At 58.6% G+C, this 25,268-nt stretch overlaps 9 protein-coding genes across 9 annotated transcripts; 3 read left to right on the plus strand and 6 right to left on the minus strand.

The window, feature by feature from the left end:
• Positions 1-176: 176 nt before the first annotated feature.
• DAP1 (Dihydrodipicolinate synthase) lies at positions 177-825 on the minus strand (the record flags this gene model as incomplete). Its single annotated transcript, XM_066771559.1, has 3 exons — positions 177-645; positions 701-734; positions 795-825. 3 exons carry the CDS (start codon positions 823-825, stop codon positions 177-179), a joined length of 534 nt encoding a protein of 177 aa, XP_066636838.1.
• Positions 826-1,956: 1,131 nt separating this feature from the next.
• Positions 1,957-3,168, plus strand: SLS55_000043 (uncharacterized protein; the record flags this gene model as incomplete). Its single annotated transcript, XM_066771560.1, has 1 exon — positions 1,957-3,168. The coding sequence occupies one exon, from the start codon at positions 1,957-1,959 to the stop codon at positions 3,166-3,168; it is 1,212 nt and encodes a 403-aa protein (XP_066636839.1).
• Positions 3,169-4,023: 855 nt separating this feature from the next.
• Positions 4,024-4,450, minus strand: SLS55_000044 (uncharacterized protein; the record flags this gene model as incomplete). The annotated part of the gene is made up of 3 exons (XM_066771561.1): positions 4,024-4,118; positions 4,268-4,360; positions 4,432-4,450. 3 exons carry the CDS (start codon positions 4,448-4,450, stop codon positions 4,024-4,026), a joined length of 207 nt encoding a protein of 68 aa, XP_066636840.1.
• Positions 4,451-4,831: 381 nt separating this feature from the next.
• Positions 4,832-7,160, plus strand: NDC80 (kinetochore-associated Ndc80 complex subunit ndc80; the record flags this gene model as incomplete). Its single annotated transcript, XM_066771562.1, has 4 exons — positions 4,832-4,876; positions 4,928-5,202; positions 5,257-6,885; positions 6,944-7,160. 4 exons carry the CDS (start codon positions 4,832-4,834, stop codon positions 7,158-7,160), a joined length of 2,166 nt encoding a protein of 721 aa, XP_066636841.1.
• A 473-nt stretch (positions 7,161-7,633) lies between these two features.
• On the plus strand, positions 7,634-9,445 carry SLS55_000046 (uncharacterized protein; the record flags this gene model as incomplete). The annotated part of the gene is made up of 3 exons (XM_066771563.1): positions 7,634-7,699; positions 8,742-8,788; positions 8,845-9,445. 3 exons carry the CDS (start codon positions 7,634-7,636, stop codon positions 9,443-9,445), a joined length of 714 nt encoding a protein of 237 aa, XP_066636842.1.
• A 654-nt stretch (positions 9,446-10,099) lies between these two features.
• Positions 10,100-11,103, minus strand: SLS55_000047 (uncharacterized protein; the record flags this gene model as incomplete). Its single annotated transcript, XM_066771564.1, has 3 exons — positions 10,100-10,627; positions 10,965-10,970; positions 11,098-11,103. The coding sequence occupies 3 exons, from the start codon at positions 11,101-11,103 to the stop codon at positions 10,100-10,102; spliced, it is 540 nt and encodes a 179-aa protein (XP_066636843.1).
• Positions 11,104-11,686: 583 nt separating this feature from the next.
• Positions 11,687-12,396, minus strand: SLS55_000048 (uncharacterized protein; the record flags this gene model as incomplete). Its single annotated transcript, XM_066771565.1, has 3 exons — positions 11,687-11,886; positions 12,026-12,194; positions 12,247-12,396. The coding sequence occupies 3 exons, from the start codon at positions 12,394-12,396 to the stop codon at positions 11,687-11,689; spliced, it is 519 nt and encodes a 172-aa protein (XP_066636844.1).
• Positions 12,397-12,982: 586 nt separating this feature from the next.
• On the minus strand, positions 12,983-13,462 carry SLS55_000049 (uncharacterized protein; the record flags this gene model as incomplete). Its single annotated transcript, XM_066771566.1, has 1 exon — positions 12,983-13,462. One exon carries the CDS (start codon positions 13,460-13,462, stop codon positions 12,983-12,985), a length of 480 nt encoding a protein of 159 aa, XP_066636845.1.
• Positions 13,463-18,891: 5,429 nt separating this feature from the next.
• On the minus strand, positions 18,892-24,833 carry SLS55_000050 (uncharacterized protein; the record flags this gene model as incomplete). Its single annotated transcript, XM_066771567.1, has 11 exons — positions 18,892-19,432; positions 19,491-19,667; positions 19,726-19,800; positions 19,881-19,981; positions 20,034-20,113; positions 20,209-20,883; positions 21,093-21,185; positions 21,236-21,749; positions 21,802-21,880; positions 24,015-24,648; positions 24,806-24,833. 11 exons carry the CDS (start codon positions 24,831-24,833, stop codon positions 18,892-18,894), a joined length of 2,997 nt encoding a protein of 998 aa, XP_066636846.1.
• Between the last annotated feature and the right edge of the window lie 435 nt (positions 24,834-25,268).

A 25,268-nucleotide genomic window follows, 5' to 3' on the forward strand; every position in this document is an offset into this window, starting at 1 on the left:
CGCATGGATGCGTCCAATGAGAGCTTGAATACTAGCTTCTGTGACTACTCTCCTTTTAAGGCTTAACTAGCCCGATCACAGGTCGCTTGCCATTGACTACTTCCGAATAGGCGCTAATAGAACGTGGCCGTTCATGGCATCGTCCGTTTATTTTCCAAGGCGTGCGGTTTCCGGGTTCAAGCGTTCTTGGCTTCCTCGCTGCCCACCGGGACCAGCTTGCCCACGACGAGGTACTTCTCCGAGAAGCGTTCCTCCCAGCCCATCAGAGCCTCCATCTCCTCGTCTCCCAAGTCCGAGAGCGTGTCGAGCGGCGCATCAAGGTCCTTGGTCAGCATGTCCTCGTCGAAGCTCCCGCACGCCAGTCCTCTGCTCGCATCCCTGCCGGCAAAGTTGGCGTAGGGGCCACCGGGGCCGTAGAAGTTGCGGCCCGAGGTGACATCGAACACGCGCCCGCGCACGGCTAGGTAGACGGGCATGCCGTCGATGCCGTTGTAGGGCAGCAGGGTGTGCGGGGTGAAGGTGCGGAAGACGACGGGAGCGGGCGCCTTGGGCAGCACCTGCGGCGGTTTGGGGCGCAGCCGGAGGTAGACGAGCAAGACGAACAACGAGAGCAGCAGCACATTGATGGGCGTCATGACGGACTGGCTGTGTGTCGCGTTAGTAGGCTGCAGTCGAGTGCATTGCATGTGGATCTACTCACGCCTCGGCGGCGGGAGGCGGGGTTGCGCCATTCTCTGGGAATGCAGACTGTCAGCGAGCACGCTTGGGTGCTACGGCGAGCACGTGGAGCTTACCGGTCGCAGCGGCTTGTGCCGGATTCTCCATGGTCGCGGGGTCGGCGGAGCTTGTGAGGCAGACGGTGCAGCAAGCGAAGGCGCAAAGCTTGGAGGTAATGCGGCGGGGCAGGACAAGGGCAGCGCGTCGCAAGAGAAGCGGAGATGGTTGTGGAAGACGGAGGGCGGGGGAGCTCGAGTGGTGTTGAGACGTCAGCGCATTTGGATTCCCGAGCTGCCGACCGGACTCGGCGGGAGCCTGTGCCCGACGGCCCCTCGCAATCATCGTGGGCCTATCATCGTCGACGAGGCGCAGCCTTCTCGTGCAGCCTGTGTCGCCCTTCGTCGCTCGACACGCCCGCACGCCATGAACGCTGGTTCGCAGCGCGCCCAAGCTGCTGCGGCACGCGCCATGGACGACTCGATCTGAGGGTCAGAAAGCCAGATGCGACCGGGGCAGCTGCGAAGAGCGCGCACGCCGCAAACGCTCTGCTTCTGAAACAGCAGCCATTTCCCTGAAACCTCTCTCCGTATGCCAGTCAGCTGCCTGCCCACCGGCATGCCAGCTACAATTTCGGCGCCTGCGCACATACTCATTCCTCTGTTCCCGTCCACCTCATTTCTCCCCCTCGACTTCATTTGCCGTTCTCTGCTGCACCGATCTGCTGCCCGCTGCATCCTCCCGCCGCTTGCATCCGCATCTCCCCAATTCCTCCGCTCGGCGTAAGTGAAACAATTTTCTGTCGCCCATAGATCCCCTTGTTTTACCGCATTGGGCCTTTTCCGCGGCTCCCCCGCATCCAAAGCCTCAGAAGTCGCTCTCGGTCATGCGCTGCACATGATCTGCCCCTACTGCACATCTGGGCAACGCTCAGCCCTGCAAGATTGCGCTCAAGCACGATCAACATGCTTTCCAGGCTTTTGGAAGCATGTGGCCCCGACGGATGCTCTGCCGCCTGCTGGGTCCAGCCCATTCGCCGACGGTTGCGCGTCATACAACCAAATGCCTTCTTTCCTTGCAGCACCTCTCTCCTGCCTTCATCAACCCGTCACCGTCTTGTTCTTCTCCTCTTCCTTTGGTCCCCAGCGGTGTACGTCTCCTTGGCAACTGGCAGCCGTCGAGGCCGGAGTGACCGACGACTATTGAAGACACGACTAACCCGCTGCTATAGAACTCGTAACCATGTGGAAAAAAGGCTTCCTCGGGCGTGGGAAGGAAAACCCGCGCATCGCCGTCGGCGAGCCGGTGCTGATTGAGACATCCTACGACACGCGGAATCTGAGCAGTCGATCCAAGCACCGTCCGCTCATTGAAGCCGCCAACGAGGCAGCCGCGAGCTTCCGCCCCCCACAGCTTGCACCGCTGGACCTGCAAGAAGACCACTCGCAACACCTCGACCCGCGCTACTCTCACGCCGCCTCGTCATTCTATTCTCAACCATCACCAGCCATCCCTTATGAGCACTGGCCTCCGACAAATGCTCTTGGATTCCACATGCCTTACGAAGTCTCGCCCGTAGAGGAGAGCGCCGACGCGTACGAAGCAGCACGCCGGGACTCGGACGTGAGCGTGCACGAAGAAGAGCCCAGGAGCCGCTTCAGCTGGTCCACGCGGGCGACGCAGCAGACGACGCCGCAGACAGCCTTCGAGCACAGCCCGCCGCCCAGCCCTCCACCTCTACCGGCCAAATACAACACCGGCAACGGGCCATTCGGGCCTCGCGACCGCCAGCCGTCCCAATCCTCAAACTACCCGCCCCGTTTCGACTCGCGCCCGACGATGAGCCTGAGGTCCATGTCCAGCACCACCACGACAGCCACGATGCGCAAGCCCGTGCCGACGCCCTCGTACTCCAACACCATCACCACCGCGAAGCGGTCCCAGACGCAGCCAGCGAACAACAACACCGCCCCCACCACCACCAACAACACAGCCACCTACAACCCCTACGGCTACACCGCCTACCCGCACACGCCCACATCCTCCAAGCCATCGACGCCAACCCCGCGCGCCTCGACGCCCACATCAGCCAACAAGACGCTCCCCTTGCCGCCACAGCTCGCCGACAACGAGTCCATCACCAACGCCGACCCGTTGTCCAAGTACACGGCGCAGCTCGACGACCTAGCGCTTAGGCGGCAGAACATCTCGCGCGTCGTCAAGGACCTGACCACCCTGCCCGACCTCAACAACCCGCTCAGCGTCGACATGGCCACGCGCCGCGCCAACGAGCGCAAGGTCAAGGCCCTGCGGGACGAGCTGACGGAGATCGCCGCCCGCGAGCACGAGATCGGCATGAAGCTGCATCGCGCCCGCAAGAAGGCCGAGAGGGAGGAGGGCTATGATGGCGGCACCACGGCGCTGTGGGTGAGGAGGGTGACGAATCCGGTTTGAGATGGAGAACATCACGTGTGGGGGGATGGAATGGGGGCTTTGGATTGGTGAACTTTATTGGTTCAATTCTGCATGGAAGGGGGCTGGCTTATCGGGGAAAGGGATTGCACAGGGGTTTTGGGGCTTTTGGTTTTTTTTTGGGCTTATTCTTTTTGTTCGTTTTGGCGGCGCCATACCCTACCTGCGGCCTTATTTAAGCATTACTCCCTTTTGTTGTTTGGTAGAGTGGATTTGAAATCCGACTTCTCTTCCTAATACGTGTTGCTGCTGCCCAAATGGAGGGCGCTTGTTATCATCACGCAAAGCTGCACAGTGGCTAAGGTATAACTTAACTCTTGAAATGATTCGCGCGCAACACTGCACCTTGTACTGGAAGTCCCTTCTTCTACGAGTTCAAAACCCAAGTCTTGGTCCAGAGGCGTGTTCCAAATGAAATGGTTGTCGGTAAAGCGCGATTCATGTTGGGCTGCAAAAGATTTGACCGGTTCGTTGCCCCACGAAGATCCAGCTATCACGCGCTTGTACGAGCCACTTGTACAAGCCACTGTGGCTACAGATGTTCTCCGACGGAACGAAAAGACCAAAAGACTGCACGACGATCACGACGGCAGCACGGGTCACATCGATAACGTTGCACGTGCAGGAAAAGCCAGAACAAGGTCCTGACGGCGGCCACAACAGCCCGCCGAAGCCCATAGTATTCGTAGGTATCATTGTCTTCCCCTCCCAGAGAGGTGATTGCGCCAGATAGAGCAAGCACAGAACGCCGTGTGTCCTTGTCCGTGACACGATGCCCTCGAGCGGGTGTGGTAAAGAGATTTTTCTTCCGGTCGTTCGATCGTGGAGAGTGGGCGTCTATTTCTTGCCGGACTTCTTGATGCCCTGACCGCCGACGCTGAGGGGGCCCTTGCCCTTGGCCTTGGCCTGCAGATCGGCGAGCGCCTTCTTGTCTGTCGCGGCGGGAGAGAAGTGCGGGTTAGCAAGCTGTGGCGATGGCGGGTGCAAACACGCGGCGCAGTACGGAGAAGCGCTCGGCAGACGTGCTCGAGCAGGATTTGCGGCGGCGGTGAGCGTGGCGGCGGGAGTGCTCTATACTCACCGGCCATCATCTTAGCCTTGTAGGCCTTGTCCTCGTCGTCCTCCTCGTGCTCCTTCTTCTTGGGCTTCTTGTTGTGGATCGGCTTGGTGCCGTCTGACGGGGCGCGGCGGTTAGCGGGCGGACAGTGGTGGTGCGGGGGAGCGCTGCGGGCGCAAAATACGCACTTCCCATTCCTGAAGGCATGCTGGCGGTGGTGTTGCGGAGGACTGTCTTTCGCTTCTGGAAGATCTCGCGGGAGTGAGACAGCGAGCGAGCGACGAGGGCGGCGGTGGCCAGAAAGAAGGGCGAGCGGCTGCGGGCGGCGGCGTGGTCTCGGCGCGGACCCGAAAGTGGCAGTCGCGTGGCGCTAAAAGGCGGCAGGGATATTGGCCTTGCGACCGCTCGTGCGTTCTGTTTACACAACAATCCCGCTCGCCGACAACTCAGCTCCACCATCCCACCAACACACCCACACCCCGCCTGCTATCGCGACCTCCCACACCACGTCGCATCGATCGCTAGTTGCGCGCGACTTTTCTCTTGCTCTATCATTGCGCGCGCACACAAATACGCACCGCTGCTGCCATGGCTCACGAGCAGGGCCTCTTTTCCGTCCGACGGCCCCGAGAAGTGCGTCGCATCTCTTCCTTCCCGTCGCGGCTACTCTGACATGATATATAGACCCTCGGAGGCCTCAACACCAATCTGACTGGCATTCCGGTGCCCGCCTCGGCCATGAAGCGCTCCAATTCGAACTCCAACATGGCCGGCCGTGGTATGGGCGGTCGCATGTCCCTCGCACCGGGCCTGGGCTTGGGCCGCCCTGCGCAGCCAAACTTCCACCGCTCCTCTTCGGGAAACAATCTCGCAGATATGGGCTCCTCATCGGTGAAGCGCCAGTCGATGGCGCCCAACATGTTCAGCAGCGGCAGGAAGAGCTTTGCGCCGGGCATGGCGTCCACGCCCGCAGCCGCGCCCGCAGGCACTGACCAAGGCTCTCAGCGACGCAGCAGCATCTGGGGAGCACGACCGTCGAATGGAATTGGCGGCACCATGGGCGTCCACCAGAGCTTCTTTACCACCGCCCCGCCTGCCGCAGCAATTCCGCAGGACCCGCGCCGGCTGAAGGACCCCAGCGTCCGCGCCCAGATGGCTCACGAGCTCAGCGAGTACCTCACTCGCAACAACTTTGAGATGGACATGAAGCACTCGCTCACCCACAAGTCGTTCACCTCGCCAACGCAGAAGGATTTCAACTGCATGTTTCAATGGCTGTACCACCGCATCGACCCCAGCTACCGCTTCCAGAAAAACATCGACCAGGAAGTCCCGCCACTTTTGAAGCAAATGCGCTACCCCTTCGAGAAGAGCATTATGAAGTCGCAAATCGCAGCAGTGGGCGGTAACAACTGGTCGACTTTCCTGGGCCTGCTGCACTGGATGATGCAGCTTTCGCAGATGATTGAGCACTACGCATCTGGCGCCTACGATGAGGCCTCCATGGAGGCTGGGTTCGATGTGACCGGCGACAAGATCATTTTCCAATTTCTTACGGATGCGTACCGCGATTGGCTCCAAGTGGAGGACGATGCCGAAGAGGAGGCCGACCAGGTTATCTCGAGGCACGTCGAGAACATGGCCGCTAAATTCGACGATGCGAACGCCGCACACCTTGAACAAGTCAGGGTGTTGGAGGCTGAGCACCAGGCTCTGCAGGACCAGATCGAGGAGCTTAGCAAGAATGGACCCAGGATAGCCAAGCTGGATGAGCAGATCAAGATCCTCGAGGAGGACCGCGTCAAGTTCGAAAACTACAACAACAGCATGGAAGCCAAGGTGGAGAAGTACCAGAACCGCGCCAAGCTGCTCGACGACGAGATTAAGAAGATCGAAGCCGAACTCGAGGAGGCTGAGCAGGACAAGACCAACCTACAGGGCATGGTCGACCAGCAGGGCATCACCATCCAGGACATCGACCGCATGAACGCGGAGCGCGAGCGTCTGCAGAAGAGCGCAGAGTCGACGAATGTCAGGCTCGAGGATACGCGGAGGAGGATATCCGACAAGGAGCTGGAAGCAACTAGAAAGCTGGACGAGCTTGAGAGGACGGTGGAGAAGTACAATTCGCAAGGCTACGAGATTGGAATCATTCCCGCCAGCGCTCCCAAGGCCAACGGCGCCGATTTCGAGTTGGTGCTCACACTCAGCGAGGTGCCTTTCAACTCATCTCAAATGGACACGACATCGGAGAAGTTGCTCACCAGCGCGGGCAATGGCTACCAATACCACGACCTTCTTAACCACGACCCCAGGAGAGAGCTGAAGAACGCCATCCTTGGCCTGAAGAAGGACATCCGTGACCGGATGAGCGCGGCCCAGGAGGCCGACTTTGAGAATCACGAGATGCTCGACAAAGTCAAGGAAGCCATGGACGACAAGCTTTCCGAAGTGGAGGCTCTCAGCCACAGAGTGCGCGCGGCGGAGGAGGAATTCGAGAAGACAAGAGAGATCACGACGGCGCAGAAGATGGCCTCGGACACACAGGTCGAGCGCATGGAGAAGGAGTTGGCGAAGTTGCGCGCTGGCTTGACCGAGAGCGTGCAGCTGATGGAGCAGAGGGAAATGAACTCCAACCTCGAGTAAGCGTATCCGCTCCGCTGAAGATAATGGGCTTCGTGCTAACGGGTGTGCTTCCAGGTACGAGCAATTGCAAGTACGCGCCAACGATATCCGTGAGCAGTTGCACTCGGAAATTGAGAACATCCTAAACTACGTCGTCAACTGGAAGATTAACATCCAAGGCGAATTGTGCGCGTATGAGGATGAGGTAGCGAAGCATCAAAAGGAGATGGAGAAGTCGATGACTCCGGCGGATGCGGACATGGATGAGGCCATGGACGGCGTTGAGTACTAAAGAGCGGAGCGTTGATGTTTGTGACCCTGTTTATTTCTGATGACGACACGACTTCGTGCTGGGAGGACGGCGATTTTTGTTAATATTCTGGGTGCTTTTCACTCTTCACGGCTTGGGGTTGATCAGGCGCAGTGGGGGGATGTTTGCTTGGATGCCCGGGGCACGGTGTTTGGGATTCGGGGACTCGGGATTCGATACCTCTTCTGCCTGGACTTGTTAGTGATGATTGCGCAATGGTAAATTTCTTTGCACTTCACTCTTGCTTGGGAGTTCGGTGGCGACGAAATAATGTTGAACCCGCAGAATACCTAAGCGCTGATTTGGTGGCGTAAGAGCTTGTGCCGACGTCAGACCTAGCTCATGAAATGGGCAAGCTCCCAGGGTCGTCCCGTCCTCGCGTAATGAGCGCGACAACATGTGAAAGGTGCAACACCACCTCACCAGAACATCCGTCCAGCTTCCCGGCCGCGACAATGACGGCCTCAACCACCGGCTCCGACGACGAGGAGTACGTCAAGGGCGCCATCGAGATCGTAAAGGTACGTACGTCCCTTCCCCGCGCGTCGAAGGGGGAGCTCGACCGACAAGCTCCCCCCGCCTCACCTCGCCTCGCCTCGCCCCTTCCACGAGTCCCTCTCTGCCTCCTCCTCCTCCATCCATCACGCCCAAATCCCCCGCCCGTGCCACGACACACCCGCGACCGCCTCACCTCCTCCCCAAGAGCTAGCTAGCGACCAAGCGAGCTAACCCCCGCGCTCCGCCGCACCACCACCACAGGACACGCTCCTCTCGCCCGTCCGGCACGCCTTCTCCAAACCCGCCCGACGCGCCTACATCCAAACGCTCCTCCTCATCCTCGGCACCTTCGCCCTCCTCGGCGTCGCCATCGCCGCCTACTCCGTCTTCTACCTCGCCTACGTGCCGACGCGCGGCTTCAGCGTGCCCGTGCACCTGCAGTATCCGTCGTCGTCCACCCTCTCCTCGTCCTCCTCGCAGCAGGACCGCTCGTTCGCGGAGCTGCGGGATGAATTGTGCCTGGGCTTGATGGCGGGGGAGAAGAAGAAGAGCAGGGAGAGAGAGAGGGGGGAGGAGAGGGACGTCGTGTATCATCCGTGGGGCACCGCGGGCGGGCTGCGCCAGTGGCTCGTGGCGGATCAAGGGTACGATGTTCGCGTCGAGCTGGACATGCCGCGCACGCGGCCCAATCGCGATGCGGGGAACTTCATGGTCGTGCTCGCGCTGCTCGGGCCGGCTGGAGCGGCGGGCGGCGGGGCTAGCGTGGGCTCGGGGATCGTGGGGACGTACGGGGTCGCGGGAGACGGCGGGGGTGGTGGTGCGAAGGGGGCGAAGGCGGCGGACGTCGTGTTGGCCGTGTCGAGGCGTCCGGCGATATTGACGTGGTATAGCGATGTCGTGGAGAATGTGAACAAGGCGGTCGAGATGCCGTGGTATCTGCTGGGCTGGCGGAGGGAGTCGGAGAGGTTGGTGGTCGGCATGATGGAGGGGGTAAGGTTTGAGAGGGGCTGGGGGAATGTGGCTGAGGCGTTGAGGGTCGAGTTGCGCGCGGTGGAGCGGCTGCAGGTGTATGCGGTGAGGGTCGTTTTCGAGGCCAAGTTGCGCGGGTTGAGGTATGTTTTGCTCGTGCTCTTGTCTTTTTCCGGTATCGAAGCTCACATTCACGCAGGTACATCATGTACAACTACCGCCTCCCCTCCGCCCTCGTCTTCACCACCCTCTTCTGGTTCGTCGAGCTCATCTTCATGGTCCTCGCCTGGCTCGCCCTCTCCCAAATCTTCTCGCCCGCCGCCCCCCGCACCGCCGGCAACAAACCCTCCACCAAAGCTTCCGAACAAGAAGAACCGACCACGAAGCCCGACGAAGACGAAACCGAAATCGACCTCAACAAAATCAAGTCCGACCCGGACGAAACGGAGGAAACGACCGACGTCCCCGACCTCTCCGACACCCCGCGCACCTTCCCGACGTACAGGGGCCAGCGGCCGCTGCGGTACGAGTCGCCCCGCGTCAAGAGCGAGGAGGAAGACGAAGAAGGCGAGACGGCGACGACAGCCGAGTCGGCCGTCGATATCGCCGGCGTGGCGCCCGAGCAGGAGGCGGACGATGAGGATGATGAGGATGCGGATTTCGTCCTGGATACGGCGGGGAGGTATATGGAGAGGGATTCCGGGCTGGGGACGAGCATGGAGAGTGGGCAGGATCGGAGGAGGGGGGAGGCGGTTAGGAAGCGGAGGTCTGGGTTTTTTGGGGGCGGGGGTGGGGAGTAGTGGGGAGAAGTAGAGTAAGCTGACGCGGGAGGAGGGAACCGGTGTGGGCAGAGTGAATCGGCGGCTGTGTGGAGGTGATGGTGGTTATGATACCCAGATTGCAATTGTAGGATAAGGTTTTTTCTTCTTCTTGTATTTCTTCCTTCTCGACAAACTTAGGTGGTAGTAAACCACATCAGTAAACCACTCCCCCACTCCCACCGCTCTCAAACCCCCAATCTTTCCCACCAAACTCCCTCTCACCTTCCCACCACCATCAAACACCACTCACTCACTGCCAATCCCCCCCACCATCCTCCCCACCACCACCCCCACCCCCACCAGAACCACCACCAAACCTCGCCCTCGCCAACCCCCTCAACATCTCCATCGTCCTCTCCTCCTTAGCCCGATGCTCCGCAAACTTCTCCTCGCGCTCCGCCGCCCTTGCCCTGAGCACCTCCTCCCTCCTAATCTCCCTATCCGTCTTCTTCCGCTCGTCCTCCTTCCGCCTCCTCCTGTACTCGTCTCCGTCGTCGCCGATCAAGTCGCTCTCGCCGACCTCGTCGATAGCGCCGCCTTCCTTTGCCTCGCGGAACGCGTGCAGCGTGGATGTCGAAAGCGCGCGGTTCTCCATGCGCCGCTCGTGCGTGCCCGGGTCGGCGCGGGGGGGTGCTAGGGTCGCGAGATGCGCTTTGTGGGCGGCGAGGGAGGCGGTGCGCTGGGCGCGGAGGGAGGCGGCCTGTTGGGCGGTGGTGGTGGCGAGGAGGTCTGAGGTGGGATGGGGGGTGTTAGTGGTTGGTGGTTAAGGTGGCGGACGGGGCACGGGGGGAGGTGGGAGGGCGACGGACCGTCTCGGTACTCGAGGTCTTCCATGCGGGGGATCGCTGGGCCCGACTTGCGTGCTGCTGCTGCTGCTGCTGTGGATGAGGCGCTTGCTACGGCGCCTGCGGGTAGGGCGGCGGGACCGAAGTCGTCGTCGGAGGACGCGTCGGAAGCGTCGGAGGCATCGTCGCGGCGGTTCGCGGACGAGGACGTCGGTGCCGTCTCGCTCGGTGTGTTGTTGGTGGCGTTGCGGCGGCCGCCGTAGTCGGGCGATGCGCGCTTCTTCTGCCGCGGCGGCGGCTGGTTCTTGGTGCCGCCAGCATTGGGGTCGTCGTCGTCGTCGCCGTCGTGCTCGGCGGCGGAAGAGTCAATCGCTTTCTGCAGCGTGGCTGGGTCGTACCAGCCCTCTGCCAGTTCTCCACGGTTCCTCACGAGCGTCAGTCTCTCGCATCCTGTCGATGCGGGGAGGGGGAACGGAAACAGAAACAAAGGGAAGGCAGAGGCCAATGCCCCTCCAAGGAAATAGAGAAAGAGGGAGTCACATAACACAGCAACGCAAGGACCAGAAACCACCCCCCGAAAAAAAAGCGTGAGGAAAAAAAAAAACCATCACACTCACCACTTCCCCACAAAGCTCTTCCACCGCCCCCTCACCTCGTCCTCCCCCAGCTCCTCCAACACCAACTGCTTCTGGATGTCCAGGTACAGCGCGAACATGGGCCTGTACCGCCGGTAGTCGCCGTGTCGCGACAGCGGCCGCGCGCCGAGCGGGAGCGGTTGTTGCGTCGCGGACGCGGTTGTTTTCTTTCCGGCGTCTTTGTTCTTGGAGCTGCTGTGGTGGTGGTGACGTCCATGGTGGTGGTGGTGCCGGCGGCGCTCGTGCGGCGAGCGGGAGCGCGTGCGGTGAGAGCGGCGGTCGTCGTCTTTGTCGGCGGCGGCGGCGGTGCGGCGCGGGGAGCGGGAGCGCGAGCGCGTCGTCGATGCGTGGTGACGGCTGCGGTGGTGGTGGCGGTCGGACGGCATTGCTGTGTCGTCGTCGTCGGCGTCGAAGGATTTTGCGGAGGTGGCGGCGACGGGGTGGTGGGAGTGGAGATGAGGAGTGTTGTTGTTGTGGAGACGGGCTAGGGCTAGGTAGGGAAGTGGCGGAGCGGAGCGCGTGTTCGCTTGCGGTGACGACGATGCAGCTCGGGTCGATCGGATCAGGGCAGAAAAGCTTGGCGGTGCGGGATGGGTGCGAGTTACGGGTCAGGGTCACGTCGCGGGCCGGTTTGTTTTGTTTGCTCTTGTTTGAGGATATTCGTTTGATACGTGAAATTCTACGTTGTGCCTCTCGGGACACTACTACTGGTCTTCAATTGGATGGGTAGGTAGGCCACCGTCCAAGCCCGCGAGATGCATCCCCAGTCCTTATACGATGATCCGCGATTGGCGATATCTCTACCAGCCGGAGCCGATCTGAGTGCCGCTCCACTGCGAGCAGTCGACCTCCTCGGCGGTGCCCACGGCCAGGCCGATGTCGTTGCCGCCGAACACGGCCGTGTTGGCGCCCGAGTCGATGCACAGGTCGAAGTTGACGTTCGCCCCGTACGAATTGGTGTCCGACAGCGACCCCATCGAGCACACGTTGTTTCCCGACGCTAAACGGCCACCGAGTCAGCGCTTTTGCCGGCGTGCATCGCAATACGAAGGGCAACAAATCCATTCAGGCCGCGGCGTGTTTGAGATGCGTGGCCGTGCGTGACCATGTCGATCCGAGGTGGGAGGTGTGAGGCTTACCAGGGCAGAGGTTGTCTACGCGGACGACGACACTCTTGGTGCCGCTGAGAGTGTTGCCGGAGCTGTCCGTCTCGGCCGTCAGGGCGTAGCATTTGCCGCAAGCAGGGCCGGCGCCCTCGCTGGGGCCCACGCCGTACAGATTCTGCGAGACGGCGGCAGAGTAGCCGGGCTGGGGAGCCGTTAGCACTGGGGAATGGCCTGGTTGACGGGGCGGAGCTCACGTTGAAGTAGAAGCCGCAGGCGCCCGTCTTGAGGCAGGTGCCCGAGCCGTTGTTGTCGCTGGAGCCGTAGGCCGTCATGGTGGCCTTGTAGCTGGCGGCATTGGCAACGCCCAGCGCGGCGGTGAGGTAAACGAGCGACTGTGCAAACATGGTGTAGAGAGTGGACAAGGGGTGTGATTCTCCCACAACGAGCGCAGCGCTCCTTCCTTTATATCGCCCCGGACCGCCCTGACCCTCCGTTTTGAAACAACTACCATCGCTCCCCCGACGTCATGCGTGGACCCGGTGATTCTGGAGTGTGTTTGCTGACTCTCTGCCGTCCGTCGAGAGCCAGAACGCGGCCGGCCTTACTGCTCGTGGCGCCGCGGTTCCCACAATTCTTTAATCAACCCGAAGCTCTGGCCATCCGCCTCCCCAACTAGCCACCAAGGTCGTTGCCAAGCAACCCTGCAGGGCAACCAGCCTGCTCGTTTCAGCTCCTTTTGCCGGCATACAGCCTCGGTTGGTGCTGGCGCCTCACGCTTTAGGTCCGGCTCCGGTGTTAATCTGGCGGCGCGGGGTGGGAAGGCGCCGGGATGATCTGCCGTCGATCCATTAAACGGCGAAGCTTGACTCTGACTGCTGCTCACCCGGTTTCAAGGGAACGAGGGGGGTGGTTGGAGTATCGGACGAATCGTCGGGTTGGAGGGCTGCAGGCGTCGCAAGTTAATTCAACGCGGGCTCTACGCCACACAGCCTAGAGACTCATTCTTTGGCCGGGCTTGAAGGTCTTGGAGAGCTCGTAGTACGTGTCCCACGCGTCGCCGCACCTGACGTCGGCGCCGAAGCCGCAGTAGGCCTGCCGGCTTCCCTCGTCGATGCGGAACGGCTCGGGCGGCTGCGCGATCAGCATGCGGCGCCACGAGGCCGACGCCGCGCTCGCGCTGAGGCGGTGGAGCCACTGCGGCTTGCTGGACATGTACAGGATCATGCCGTCGCCCGCGTCCCGCCGCAGCGCGAATCGCTGCATGAAGAACGGGTTGAGCCCGTAGGCCTCGGCGCTGTGCGGGTCGGGCTGGAAGTAGAGGCAGCGCTGCAGCCGGATCGAGGCCTCGATCACCGTGTTCCAGCGCTTGCATACCCCCAGCGCGCGGAGGAGATCGGGCGGGGTGGCGAAGGAGAGGATCAGCTCAAGCAGCTCCGTCGTCTCGAGCACTTGGACCGTCGCGCTGCCCATGGTGAGGGGATTGAGAGGGGAGATGGGCAATGGCGGGCGGAGGATCTCTCTGATGATGAGCGGTGTTGAGGGACAGGCCAGCTTGGGGCGTGAGAGTGAGGCAAGGCGCCCGTGCTGTGTCACACCTCTTCCCCGCCCGTCCACCTCAATGGTCTGCCCACAAGACACCGCCGTTTCCTGCCTACCAACCACCAAACTCGTACCTCGACTATTTCTGTATCCTTGGCGCTTTCCCTCTTCGGATAAGGAGCCAGCCAATGCGGCGTAGCAACCTTCCTATTGCGACGGATCTGCACGCACGCCAAAGGCCCCCCACATGCGCCGTTGGCTCCATGTCGACCGAGGTGGCAATCAGCATACAACGTTGGACCCTGAACCATTCGAAACCCGACTCTAACCTCTTATCCACTTACATGTGAAGCTCTTGTTCCGAGGTCTAGACAGTATATCAGGCCAGGTCGTCTCAGTCCCCCCAACAATGCTATTCATCAACAGACACAACACCTCTCTAGTTACGCAGCGACGTTGCTGTGGATTGGAATTATGAGAAAAGATGCAGGAATCACCTTCAGGTCATTGCTCTCTGAGTTGGCTCGTGGTTACGTGGATAATTAGGCGTTGGCAGCTGAAACGTTGTGCGCTGTGAGATGGCGTTGAATTGGCCGTAAAGGACTGAGGTTGAATTTGCGCGTCCAAGGGGAGCCGCTAGCTCAGTTGAGGGAGTCGAGAACTGGCTACGAGGGAGGAATCAAGACTGGCTGCGGGGACTTCGGAGTTCGGCGACGCGCGGTATGGAAAACAAGGGCGCACACGGCAAAACTCACTTCTCTGAACAGTCATACAACCAGACACCATGATATTCTGCTACATCGGACCGCTATTTCAGCACCACCCAAGGTTGTTCCGCCGCCTTGCTCACGCATCCCCGTCCTCGTTGCTGGCATTGTTCCGGCCTTTGAGGTTCCTGCAGTTGCTTTAAACGGAATTGGGAATCAATATTACGTATATCCACCCTCTCCACAGGCCCGGCTTACCTGCAGTTTACGCAGTCTTCCAGGTTGAACCCATTGGAGCAATTCCGGCAAGATCTCGAGTCCTCCAGGTTACCTGCAAGTTGTCGCTTCAACATTCATCCACCACAAGTACCGCGTGACCAGACCTACTGCAATTATTGCACGATGTGCAATTGGTACAGTTGCTGCCTACTTTCGTTAGTCTTCACACGTCCCATCCACGAGCACGGATGAACTCACAATTTACACAATTTTTGCATCCGCGGCAGTTGCTGCAGTTCCGGTTTCCGTCGGAGACACCCTCCGACTCGCTGGACTTGAAATCACTGCGCGATATAGGTAAGTATGGAAGCCACGTGGTTGGTGGTGGACCAGGACAGGCCGGTATGAACTTACTACGGCGGCGGCGCCCCATCCTCCTGGCCCTCGGTCTTGCTGTTGCCCTGGCCCATGGTGTATGCAAGGCTTCTGTACAGAACGATGGCGCTGGAAAGTATTCAAACAGATTCAGAAATTGAGTTCACAAGGAACAGATGGGGAGAGGTAAGTGCGCGCGCTATTCTCCACTATTTACTTCCTGTTATATGGAACCTGCTGCCTGCGATCATGCGACAGCCGTCATAGCCACGAAATGCGGAGAAGATAACGATAAGAGAGAGAAAAGAACAAAAGATACGTCATCTGCGCCGGCGTGGCCGAGCGACACCCGCATTGCATACAATCCTGCCGCATGCTGTCCTTCCACTCGTGGAACGATGTGGCGCATGGCGGGGCGGCATCGGCTCGGTCAGCTCACACATCAAGCGCTTCGAGGCTTGTCATTCGCAGCACCTTTCCGCATGAATCTGCATGCTGCGTATCGGCGGAAAAGATTGAGCGTTGGCTGTGGTTTGAAGAAGCTTTCCGTCCGTAAATGATTCACCTGACCAAAGAAGCAGTGGCATGCGCGCAATCTTTTTAGGTTCCTGTAGCACAAGAGTGTCGAAAAGATCAGCAACAAGTCACCAAGAGGAGGAGGTGCGTCCACCAATGCGACGGATAATAATCCCACCAATAGAGACGAAATTTACGAAGAATTAAAAGAAGACAGTGCCATCGATTCGTTACTCGTACTGTTTACCTATTGCATTGAGCGAGTGATGTGTGTCGAATTTACTTCCCCGCATCTTGCTTATGTACTACGGAGCTGACGTTGAGCTACCAACAAAGGAAGCTCAAGGGAAAATTATTTTTAGACAACAAAAATATCAATTTCAGCCTCGTTATATCACCCCCACTTTACAAGACTCCATGTTCCCGTCTTCCGCCATTCCATCCGAAATCCGGCCAGCCATCCGGAAGCGTAGAAAATGGTGGTAGTACATACCTCCCGCTGCAAGAGCTGTTCGATTCACATGTCAGATTACAGAGCCCGAAAACATTGCAGTAACAATCTTTTGCTGGTGGACAATGCACCGGCTCCTGTCCAAAGAGTACTGGAATGGTCAGCAAGAATTCTACCACAAACCAACAAACTTACTATGCCAACTATATTCCAGGATCCTCCCACTGATTGAGTCTTCTAAAGGCGTTTCCAGCAGCCAGTTCCGGATTCGCACATATTCCGCTCGCGGTATCTGCATCGCTTTCTCCCTTGTGATGGCGAACTGCGCGCAGCACGAGACGCCAACGGTTTCTGGCGCGTCGCGTCCAGGGAAGATCTTTGAAAATTCCACTGCGTATTCGCTACCCGCATGCGGCCCCTGGCTGGAAGGCAGTCGATCAGAGGGGTGGATCTCGGCAGGGCAGCCCAATGTCCAAACGCAGCGTAGGTTTACGTATCCGTGTTCTTGGAGATATGGAATACGAAGGTTTCCAATGATAGGAACGCTGTCGTAGTCTGGGTCGTCGTTATGCCATTGGTACCGCTGTGCGTGTATAAACAGCATATTCGCCGGCAGGTTGTAGTAGTGCTCTATGAGAAAGCTTGACCGGTCAGCCTCATGCGACACTCCATGTGGTGCCCAGAAACGCACGTAAGGTACACCATGGACTCGCGGACTTTGTTTTTAGCCACCGTAAGGCTTGCAGCGGGATCATCAACAATGTAGTTGTATCTGGTCCAGTGTGGGAAATGGTCTGCTAGCCACTGAGTGTCTTCATCCTTGCGGCTGGCAACGATGAGCACTTTTTCTGGGCTACTGGTAGTACTGATAAGGCCAGCCTTGCGTTGGTCGGACCATAGGCAGAGAAAGAGTGCTGCGAAGCATAAAGCGAAGACAACCAGAATCATCCGCACTTTCGGAAAACGCATCCTGCTTGATATTACGAAGACGATATGGTCAGAAAAGAGAAATTAATTGGGGACAGTTCCCCGATAAGGCTGAGGTGGCGCTTAAGTTGGTCTGATTGTAGTCCTACGCCAAGGACACATGCAAGCCACGAAATGCAATGCCATACAGCCTCGTCTCCGGAACTACAATTCCATTCAGCTTCAGCCACCCAGTCTCGTATTACGTATATCATTGTGATCGGCAGGGCCGGCAGGCCTCCCTTCTTCATGAGACTGCAGCGGGTTGTTTGCTTCATGTAGATCGATTAGGACTAGCGTAGTTTGCTACCAGGTGGTATATAGCACCACCAGCAGCCTTCACCTATCGATCATCCTGCTTCACCATCACATTGATAAACCCTTCTTGCTTGATTCGTTACTTGCCACTGGCACCAACAAATAACGACCGCCACGGTTGCACAACCGTCGGATTTTGATAGAGGAGGGACCGGACAAATAAGACGTTGCATGATTCTCTCAGCTGCGGCATAAAGCGATGCCGTATGTAACACCGTCGGCTCCCAGGTTGGTTCTACAAAAAACATTCCCGCTGATATTACGAGGATCCACCCAGTAAGCTGTCCACTTTTCCTTCCCAAGCTCAACTTCCCTCGACTAACGAGCAAGATAGAAACTATCCAACATGCACCTACTCCCATGCCTGGCTCCGACGTGGGCTTTCCTCTTGTTCTACATGATTGAGCTGAGCTTGGCGCACCACAAGGCTGCGAGTCATTCCTCACAGCCTACCCTGCTCATCAATGACACCATCTACGAGCGAGCCCTAGCAAATGAACGCCATTTATTTGCGCGAGAGGACGTCTGTACCTCAGAAGGGAGCCATTGGAACCTATGCGTGCCCAGTGACACCGTTTGTTGTGTCATAGCGAAGAATCCATACCCACAATGTCAGGTTTTCATGAACAAAGGATGGTGTTGTGTTGGTGAAGAGTCGGGGGGAAATTGCTATGTTGATCAACCATCCGCCTGCGATGAGCTTGGATCGGTGGAGTGCACACAATTTGAGGAGGGAACGACCAAAGCATGCTGCCCGAAGAACACCACATGCTCAACGACGTTCGACGCCTCACAAGAAAAGGTCCGCTGCGAACTTAAGTCGGCCGCACTCGTGGCGTTGGCAAAAACTTCGACCTCGACATCTCCTGCAGCCACAACAGCGACGTCTATCAAACCTGTCCTGCCCACCATCCTCGCAACGGCGACCGCCACCGCTTCTCCCACCCATGACCCCAATGAACCATCAACTTTGGGAGGCGGAGCGATTTCTGGTATCGTCATTGGCTGTGTTGCGATCATCGTCGGTGGTCTTCTCGCTGGCTGGATCTACAAATACCGACACTCCAAGAAGACAAGCTCAACGGAGCAGCTGAACCCCAACCCAGCCTGGATGCCGGGCGATACGAGATCGTCGCATGCGCTCAGTGACCTTCCAACCATGAGTCCTGTGTCTAAACCGGAAACCCGGCACTATCAGGATTCGTCGCCTATGGAACTGGAAGGGGCCCTGGTTGGCAGACAGGGGGGGCTTAGCGTGTAGAGTTGGCATCTCTGCTAGTCTATTAGTCGAATGGAATGATGATCCGGAATTGCAACACGATTACCTGATATCTCAATGTCCATCACCTGTGCTTCCTTACGACATACTTTTGACAATATAGGAATCAACATGGAACCAATAGATGAGGCTTAACAGACATTCAATTTGTAGTAGGGGATTTTTGCCTCCAGAAATGAAGGCGGCAGCCTTTCTCAAGACAGATCTCATGTGGAAGATATGAGTGTCTATTGATAGCATATTGTTTGCCATGCCCGGATCATTACCGCACTCGCTCACCAACCACCACGGAGCGCGTTGGCCATGCGCCTCAGGCGGTTCTGGAGGTTAGCGAAGCCTTGGGCGCGAGATCAGCGAAGGGCGGGCGGAGCGCGAGCATTGCGCGGGAAGAACTCGAGCAAGAAGTAGCGGCCATCAGGCAGCCCTGTTCCAGTCCCCATCCACATCTCACATCATCCTCCCACCCTTACCCACCATTCCCAAACCCCCCCCTCTTTCTCTCCTTTTGACCACCCCTCCTCCACCCCCATCAAGAAAACCCCCCCACCCTTGGCCCGAAATACTCGCCCGCCGGCAGCTTCAGCCTCGTGCACGCCTTGCTCTCGCACCCGCTCTCGGCCCCGTTGCCCCACCACTCAACCGCATACCCGTTGTACTCGACCGCGAAGAAAATGACAACCGCGGCGACAGCGATGGCCGTCGAGAAGGCCGCCGAGACGACGTAGTTGTACTTGGCCCAGAAGGCGAGGTGGCGGGTGCGCAGGTACGCCATGCTGAGCCAGCCGGGCAGCACCGCGGGCCAGACGTAGGCGATGTTGTACGGCGACCACGCCGTCCCGCCGTTGAGCAAAGGGATCGGGTGCGCGCGCCTGAACCAGTGGGTCCGCGGTAGTCGTCGTTGCAGCAGGTAGAAGGCGAAGGGGATGGCGGCGCCGACGGGGAAGGCGGAGAGGAGGACCGTGTATTGCCCGTGCGCGCCGAAGACCTTGCGCGCGCCCATGGAGCCGAAGAGGACGGCGGCCGTGAAGTAGGTGTTGACGCCCGGGCAGGTGAATTTGTCTTTTTGGTCGCTGTTGTGTGGGGTGTCAGTGGGGGGAGGGAGGAGGGGACGGGATGGGGGGTGCGTACGACTCGCATATGTCGTGGATGTTGCGCATTTGAAAGTTCATCACCCCCGTGCAGACGAAGGCGGATACGAGCGTGGCTGCTGCTTGCGCCCAGAAGGTTGTGCGGGGCGGGATCTTGACGTAGTGGGCGAGTTTGAGGTCGTTGCTGAAGGCGAGGGCGTGGGCGGTGGTGACGTAGCTGGATGGGAGGGGAGGTCAGTTGTGGCTTGTAGCGGTTGAGGGGTTGGGGGGTTTACCCGTAGCATTTGAAGAAGTTCATTGCCAGGGCGTTGCCGGGAAGCCAGGCGCCACCGATGAACTCGGCGATGTAGCTGGAGCGTGGTCAGCGGGGATTTACTAGGGGAATTGGGGGGGGGGGGGGGGGGGGGGGGGGGGGGGGGGGTAGACTTACTTGTACTCGACCTGGAGGCCAGTGGTGGCGTAGATGATACCGGTTGGGATCACGAAGACGAGGGCCAGGGCAATCCCGAAGAACACGACGCCGACAGTCGTCTGCAATTTCAGTCAGTAGACACCCTTCTTGATGCAGTGGGATGGTACTCACGTATGTAGGCCAGCCGGCTACCGCACCCACACCAAGGACGATGGCAAAAATGTTCAAGCAAAGATACCACCATTCCGGGACTGTTTCAAAATCAGCGCTCTGATGAAAAAAAGACTCTTGCAGTGTTCATTCCGCACAACGGAGTGACAGCAAGCTCTTTCGGGGGACAACTTACCTTCACGGTAGACAGACATCAGCCGTGTATGAACATCCTTGAATTCCTCCGTTGTCTTGCCATACCCGCGGAACAGGCTTTGGAACCCATTCAAGATATCCCGGCGATGATACAAGATCGAGTACGAGATAGTCGCCGTATACACCGCGAAACTGAACCAATACATAGTCAAGCTGCTCGCAGCGAGGTAGACCTGCGAGTACGCCTGATACTTCTCCTCATCCAGCCAACCACGGTCATCCAGCACAGCCGAGACATTATACGACTTCGCGTAATGGTTGAACATCGAATTTGTGTTGATCGGCAGGTATCCCGTATGCAGCGCATTGGTGTAGTACATGCCGATCAGCACGAAGCCGCCGAGCAGGCATCCGACGAAAGTATTGAGCGTCACGGCGAAGGGGACGACGAGCGGATCCAGCAAGTGCGTCGCGACGTTCCAGTCAAATGTCGGGATGGGGTTGAAGCCGAGCCCCTTCTTGAGGCCCGTGATGGCGGTGAGGTGGAAGTTGTTCGGCGCGATCCAGGCGAGCCAGTTGAAGAGGCTGAGGGCGGCGAAGATGTAGTCCGGGAACCAGAACCAGACGAACATGGCACCGAAGGCGTAAAGGAAGAGCCGGAAGCGGGAGACGTTGTACAGTCGCTTGAGTGGGCCGGGCACGGCGTGGTTTTCCTCTGGAGCGAGATGCGTTAGAGGGGTTGGGCGGGTTTGAAGGGGAGAGGGAGGTACCGTTGTGTAGAGAGCTGTTCAGCGCAATGGTGACCATCGTCTTGGGCCAGAGACAGAACGAGGGATACACAAGGAACTTTCTTAGAAGCCCGGCAAGCCCGTACCCTTTCGATGTGTAAGCGGGCGTCAGATCAATGGGAAAAATAAGGCCTACCCATGAAGTCCGTCGACAGTGCCAGCAGGATTTGGTAACCAAAAGAACCGGCATACTTCTGGCCAAAGTACGTGTCCAGAAACTGAGTAAAGACTACGCAAAGTGAGCAGACTGCTAACGAGTATAGCGGAACCAGAACATACTAATGTATCTTGAGCTTGGTAGAGTTTTGCCAACGCTGGCCATGATTGAGATCAGCATGTGCTCTTTCTTGTTGAATGGACCCGGGTTGAGGCTGTGTCGAGAGCCAAAGAGCGTGAAGCCCACATCCGGCAGGTACTTTGCAGCTGCCTTTCCCACAGGAAAACTCAGCAACTGTACGACTGGGGCTTCAAGGAAGATGCTCGGTTGGCGAACGCTGAAGAGCTGGTTGACGAAGGCGAGCAAAACGACAAAACCCAGACCAATTACCCAGGCACGGATGGTGGAACAAGGTATCCCGGGGTCGTCATGGTTGTCGACGACCGCCCTTACCTCGGGGTAGGGGCTGTTGGTGGAAAGGAGGGAGACCTCCAGCTTGGTCTCTTCAATCATGTTCTTGTTCTTCTCCAGCCCCTCGGTGATGGACTCATCCTCGAGGAAATCCTGAAGGCGACAGAGAGCCTGGCTTGGAAAGTTCGGATCATGTTGGTGCGTCTGGAGCAACTGACGCGCGAGCTACGTGTGCCGAGTTAGAGACGTTGTGATCTGGAGCTGCCGCGTTTCTCACCTCCTTTGTCTCTTCCAGCGTCAGGGTGCTGGCGTGCTCTTGAGCTGCGAGGACCTCTTCGACCGTTGCGTTGAGCTGTCTGGAAGGATATTAACTAAATACTCAGGAGCGTGGAGTGGATTGTGACTGACCTGGCTGCATGTTCGACCGCATTTTGGTGGCTGCCTGCATCGCTGAGGCTTCTCTGGATACAAAATCAGTACTACCGAAACAAAAGACAGTCTTGAGTGGTCACTTGGCATACCTGGCGCAGTTCCCCCACTGACGCCGATACATCCTTGTCCTTATCTGATAAATCAGCCATGCCCACTTTCAACCGCTGTCAAGGAAGCAAGGTGAAGATCATGAGGAGACCGACCGGTCCCTTCAAATACCCTCGAGGCATTACGTGGCCCATCCCGGAGCGCTGGTCGAAACCAGGCCTCGTTCCCCGACTCTTGCCACAGTGAGTAGTGCCGGGATATTGACATGCACCCGCCCAACCGCTCGGCAAATCCCAACGGACACGAGAAAGGAACAGGAAGCACCGCCGATCACGACGGCTCTAGTCGTACAAAAAAAGTCTAATACATGCTGGACGTATGGGCGCACGCCATTTGTCTGGGGGTCGGGTGGGGACTGCCAAGCCGGCAACCGAAAGCACAACATTCGCCGCTACTCTGACACCTTCCGCTTTGGCGCCACGTACGAATCGAGGTTTGCAGTCGTCTGATGTCTCGAAAGATGCCATGCGATCACTGTGAATGATTTCTGAAGCGAAACGTATCAAGACGCCGTATTTACCTGTATCAATGACTTTGCGGCACTTGGCGCGCTACCGGCTATCGTCTGGTTTGGAAACTATATACCGTGGTTCAGAAATAGAAATTTTAGTAAGGGTCCTTTGCTCTCAACGTAACGAATACGAATTGGTGCTTATGCAGCGAATCTCTTAGTGATGTCATTTCTCGTGAATCGTAACCGGAGCAGAGTAGATTGAGTAACATTAACAAACCAAATTTGCCACATCAAGACCAGGTCGATCCACAATGGATTGGTACCGAAGTGGTAGAGCCCCATCACCAACGAAACTGCCCTCCCAAAACGCACAGCACACAACCGAACCGCCTCACCGCGTAATCGAGAATACGAAACTGAAGCTGCTCTTCCGCCTCACCTCCTCCCTCCCCCGACTCTCCTCCCTGCTCTCCCCATGCCTCCTCTTCCTCCTTCTCCTCCTCCTCTTCTTACCGTCCCCAGCCTCCTCATCACCCCCGTCGGTAACCGACCACCTCCCCTCCTTACTCGTGCTCCGCGAGCCATGCCACACCTGCAGATACCGCAGCTCACTCTCCCTCCCATCCCTCCCTCCCCTCATCCCCCCGAACGCCACGCCACTTTCGCCATCATCATCGCCATCATCACCACCATAATCATCATCATCATCGTCGCTGTAGTCCCCGTCCCCGTCCATCCCTCCCTCACGCACCCCCCTCACCGCAGGCGTAGGCACGTAGCCGTACTCGCCACCACCGGGACTGACCCCCCTCCTGCCACCACGACCACGACCACCCGGCCCACCACCCCCCACCGCACCCCCATCGACGCACCCACACCCACACCCACCCCCGCACCCCCGCTCCTCCGCCACCGCACCGTACGCACCGTACGCACCGTACGCAGCAGCAGACGACGACCGGCGCAACGGCGACCCCTCGCGACTACGACTACTGCTACTAAACGGCGTGGAAGGCGCGCTGGTCGTCACCGCTGGCGGGACGGGTAGGTGGTGGTGATAGTGCGGCGGGGGATAGAGGTGGCGGCCGGGGGCATCGTCGTCGCGCTCGTTGGCGGGCGCGGGGGAACAGCAGCGGCGGCAGGCGGGATAGTGGCGGTCTTGGGCCCAGGCGCGGATGATGGGGTGGGTGGTGAGGGTGCGGCGGGCGGGGGCGATGAGGGCGAGGGAGGAGAGGAGGGCGATGGCGGCGGTGAAGGCGGCGTTGGTGTCGAGGTGCGGGGTGGCGGTGTACGGGGGGGAGGAGTGGAGCGAGGTCCATGCGGATCGGGCGGCGTCGATGGGGACGGGGTTGTGGGGTAGGAGAGAGAGGTGGGAGAGGAGGGCGAGTGCGGCTGCGCCGGCTGCCGATGCGAGGAGGGTTTTTGCGGAGAGCGAGCAGGCGGCGTAGGCGCTTGTCAATGTGCTTGACGGGTTGGCTTGGCGGCTGCGTACTGACGTCTTCTCTGCCTCGTATTTTTTGACGTACGACGCGAATGAGCAGCGGCGTTTGGTGATGAAGGCGTTGGCGAGGATGAGGGAGAGGGCGTGGTTTTCTAAGAGCAACGCGGCTTCTTCGGCCGCGTGGGCTTCTTCGGACTCCGGCGGGACTGACCAGTCTATGGTTCGTTGTAGCAGTAGGACGGAATCGGCGGGGCTCATGCCCCTGAGAACCAGCGGCTCCATAGTCGCATGGCGATTGACGGAGGTCTCCCGGGAAATGATGATGATGGACCCATGCTGACACTGAGGAAAGTATTCGGTGTAAGTGACGTCGGGGTCGTTGGCGTTGTCCAGAATGAGGAGCCAGGTGTCATTGCTGCTCTCAAGGCTTTGGAGGGCGGGGCGAATGTCGTTGATCGTGGCTCTTGGCGAGTCGAGAACTGCGGCGAAGCCCTTTCGAGCCGCCTCAGGTGTGCTGACGTCGATCCAAAACACGGCCGCAAAGCTGTCTCGTGTCAACGGATCAGATTGAGTGTAGAGAGGAGTCGATTTACCTCCTTCGCACATCTTCCACAACTTGGACACACAGGGCCGTCTTCCCTTGGCCTGACTTTCCGGTGATGACGAATCGCTTCTGGCCAGGATGCTGTCTTGGAGATTGTAGAGCCTGCCCGATGATGTTTCTCTCATACAGTCTACCAATAAAGCCCTGTGAATAGGGATCCTTCGGGTCCGAGTCGTAAGAGAGTCGTAGTGGTGACTGGAGTCAGAGTAAGCTTCGGGTGTGGTCAGCAGTAGACAGTATACGGCTTACCGAGGGATCCTGGCCAGCCATATTTTCCGTCTCGGAGTGCGCGCAGATGATCGAAGGATTCACCAGGCAGACGGGCGGCCTACTCTCACGGAGATATAAATTCGACGACCTGCTTGCTTCCCCAAAAGGCCTGCGGGGATCGACAAGCATCAGCAGCCAGGAAGGCCGCGGATGTGGGCGGGCATGCGGGTCGCTCCAGTCTTGGCTGACCGAGTAGGGCGATTGGTTGCACTTGCAGCAGGCGTAGGCTCAGCCTCAGAAGGCAGATGACCGGTCAAACGCGCTATGCAGGAATTACGCGTCAGAGGTTTTGCGCAGATGCGCAGCTTAGTGGAATCCCTTGCCTTGGTCGGTCAGAGTGGCGCTGTCTCGAGGCTGTGTGGTCCCAACAAAAGTGGGATGCATGGTATCGAACACAAGGCTGGTTGTGCAAGGCTGCGGGGTTTTGGAGGCAGG

This window comes from Diplodia seriata, assembly GCF_021436955.1.
Source record: "Diplodia seriata strain FDS-637 chromosome Unknown scaffold_1, whole genome shotgun sequence".
In the NCBI taxonomy this organism is placed as follows: domain Eukaryota; kingdom Fungi; phylum Ascomycota; class Dothideomycetes; order Botryosphaeriales; family Botryosphaeriaceae; genus Diplodia; species Diplodia seriata.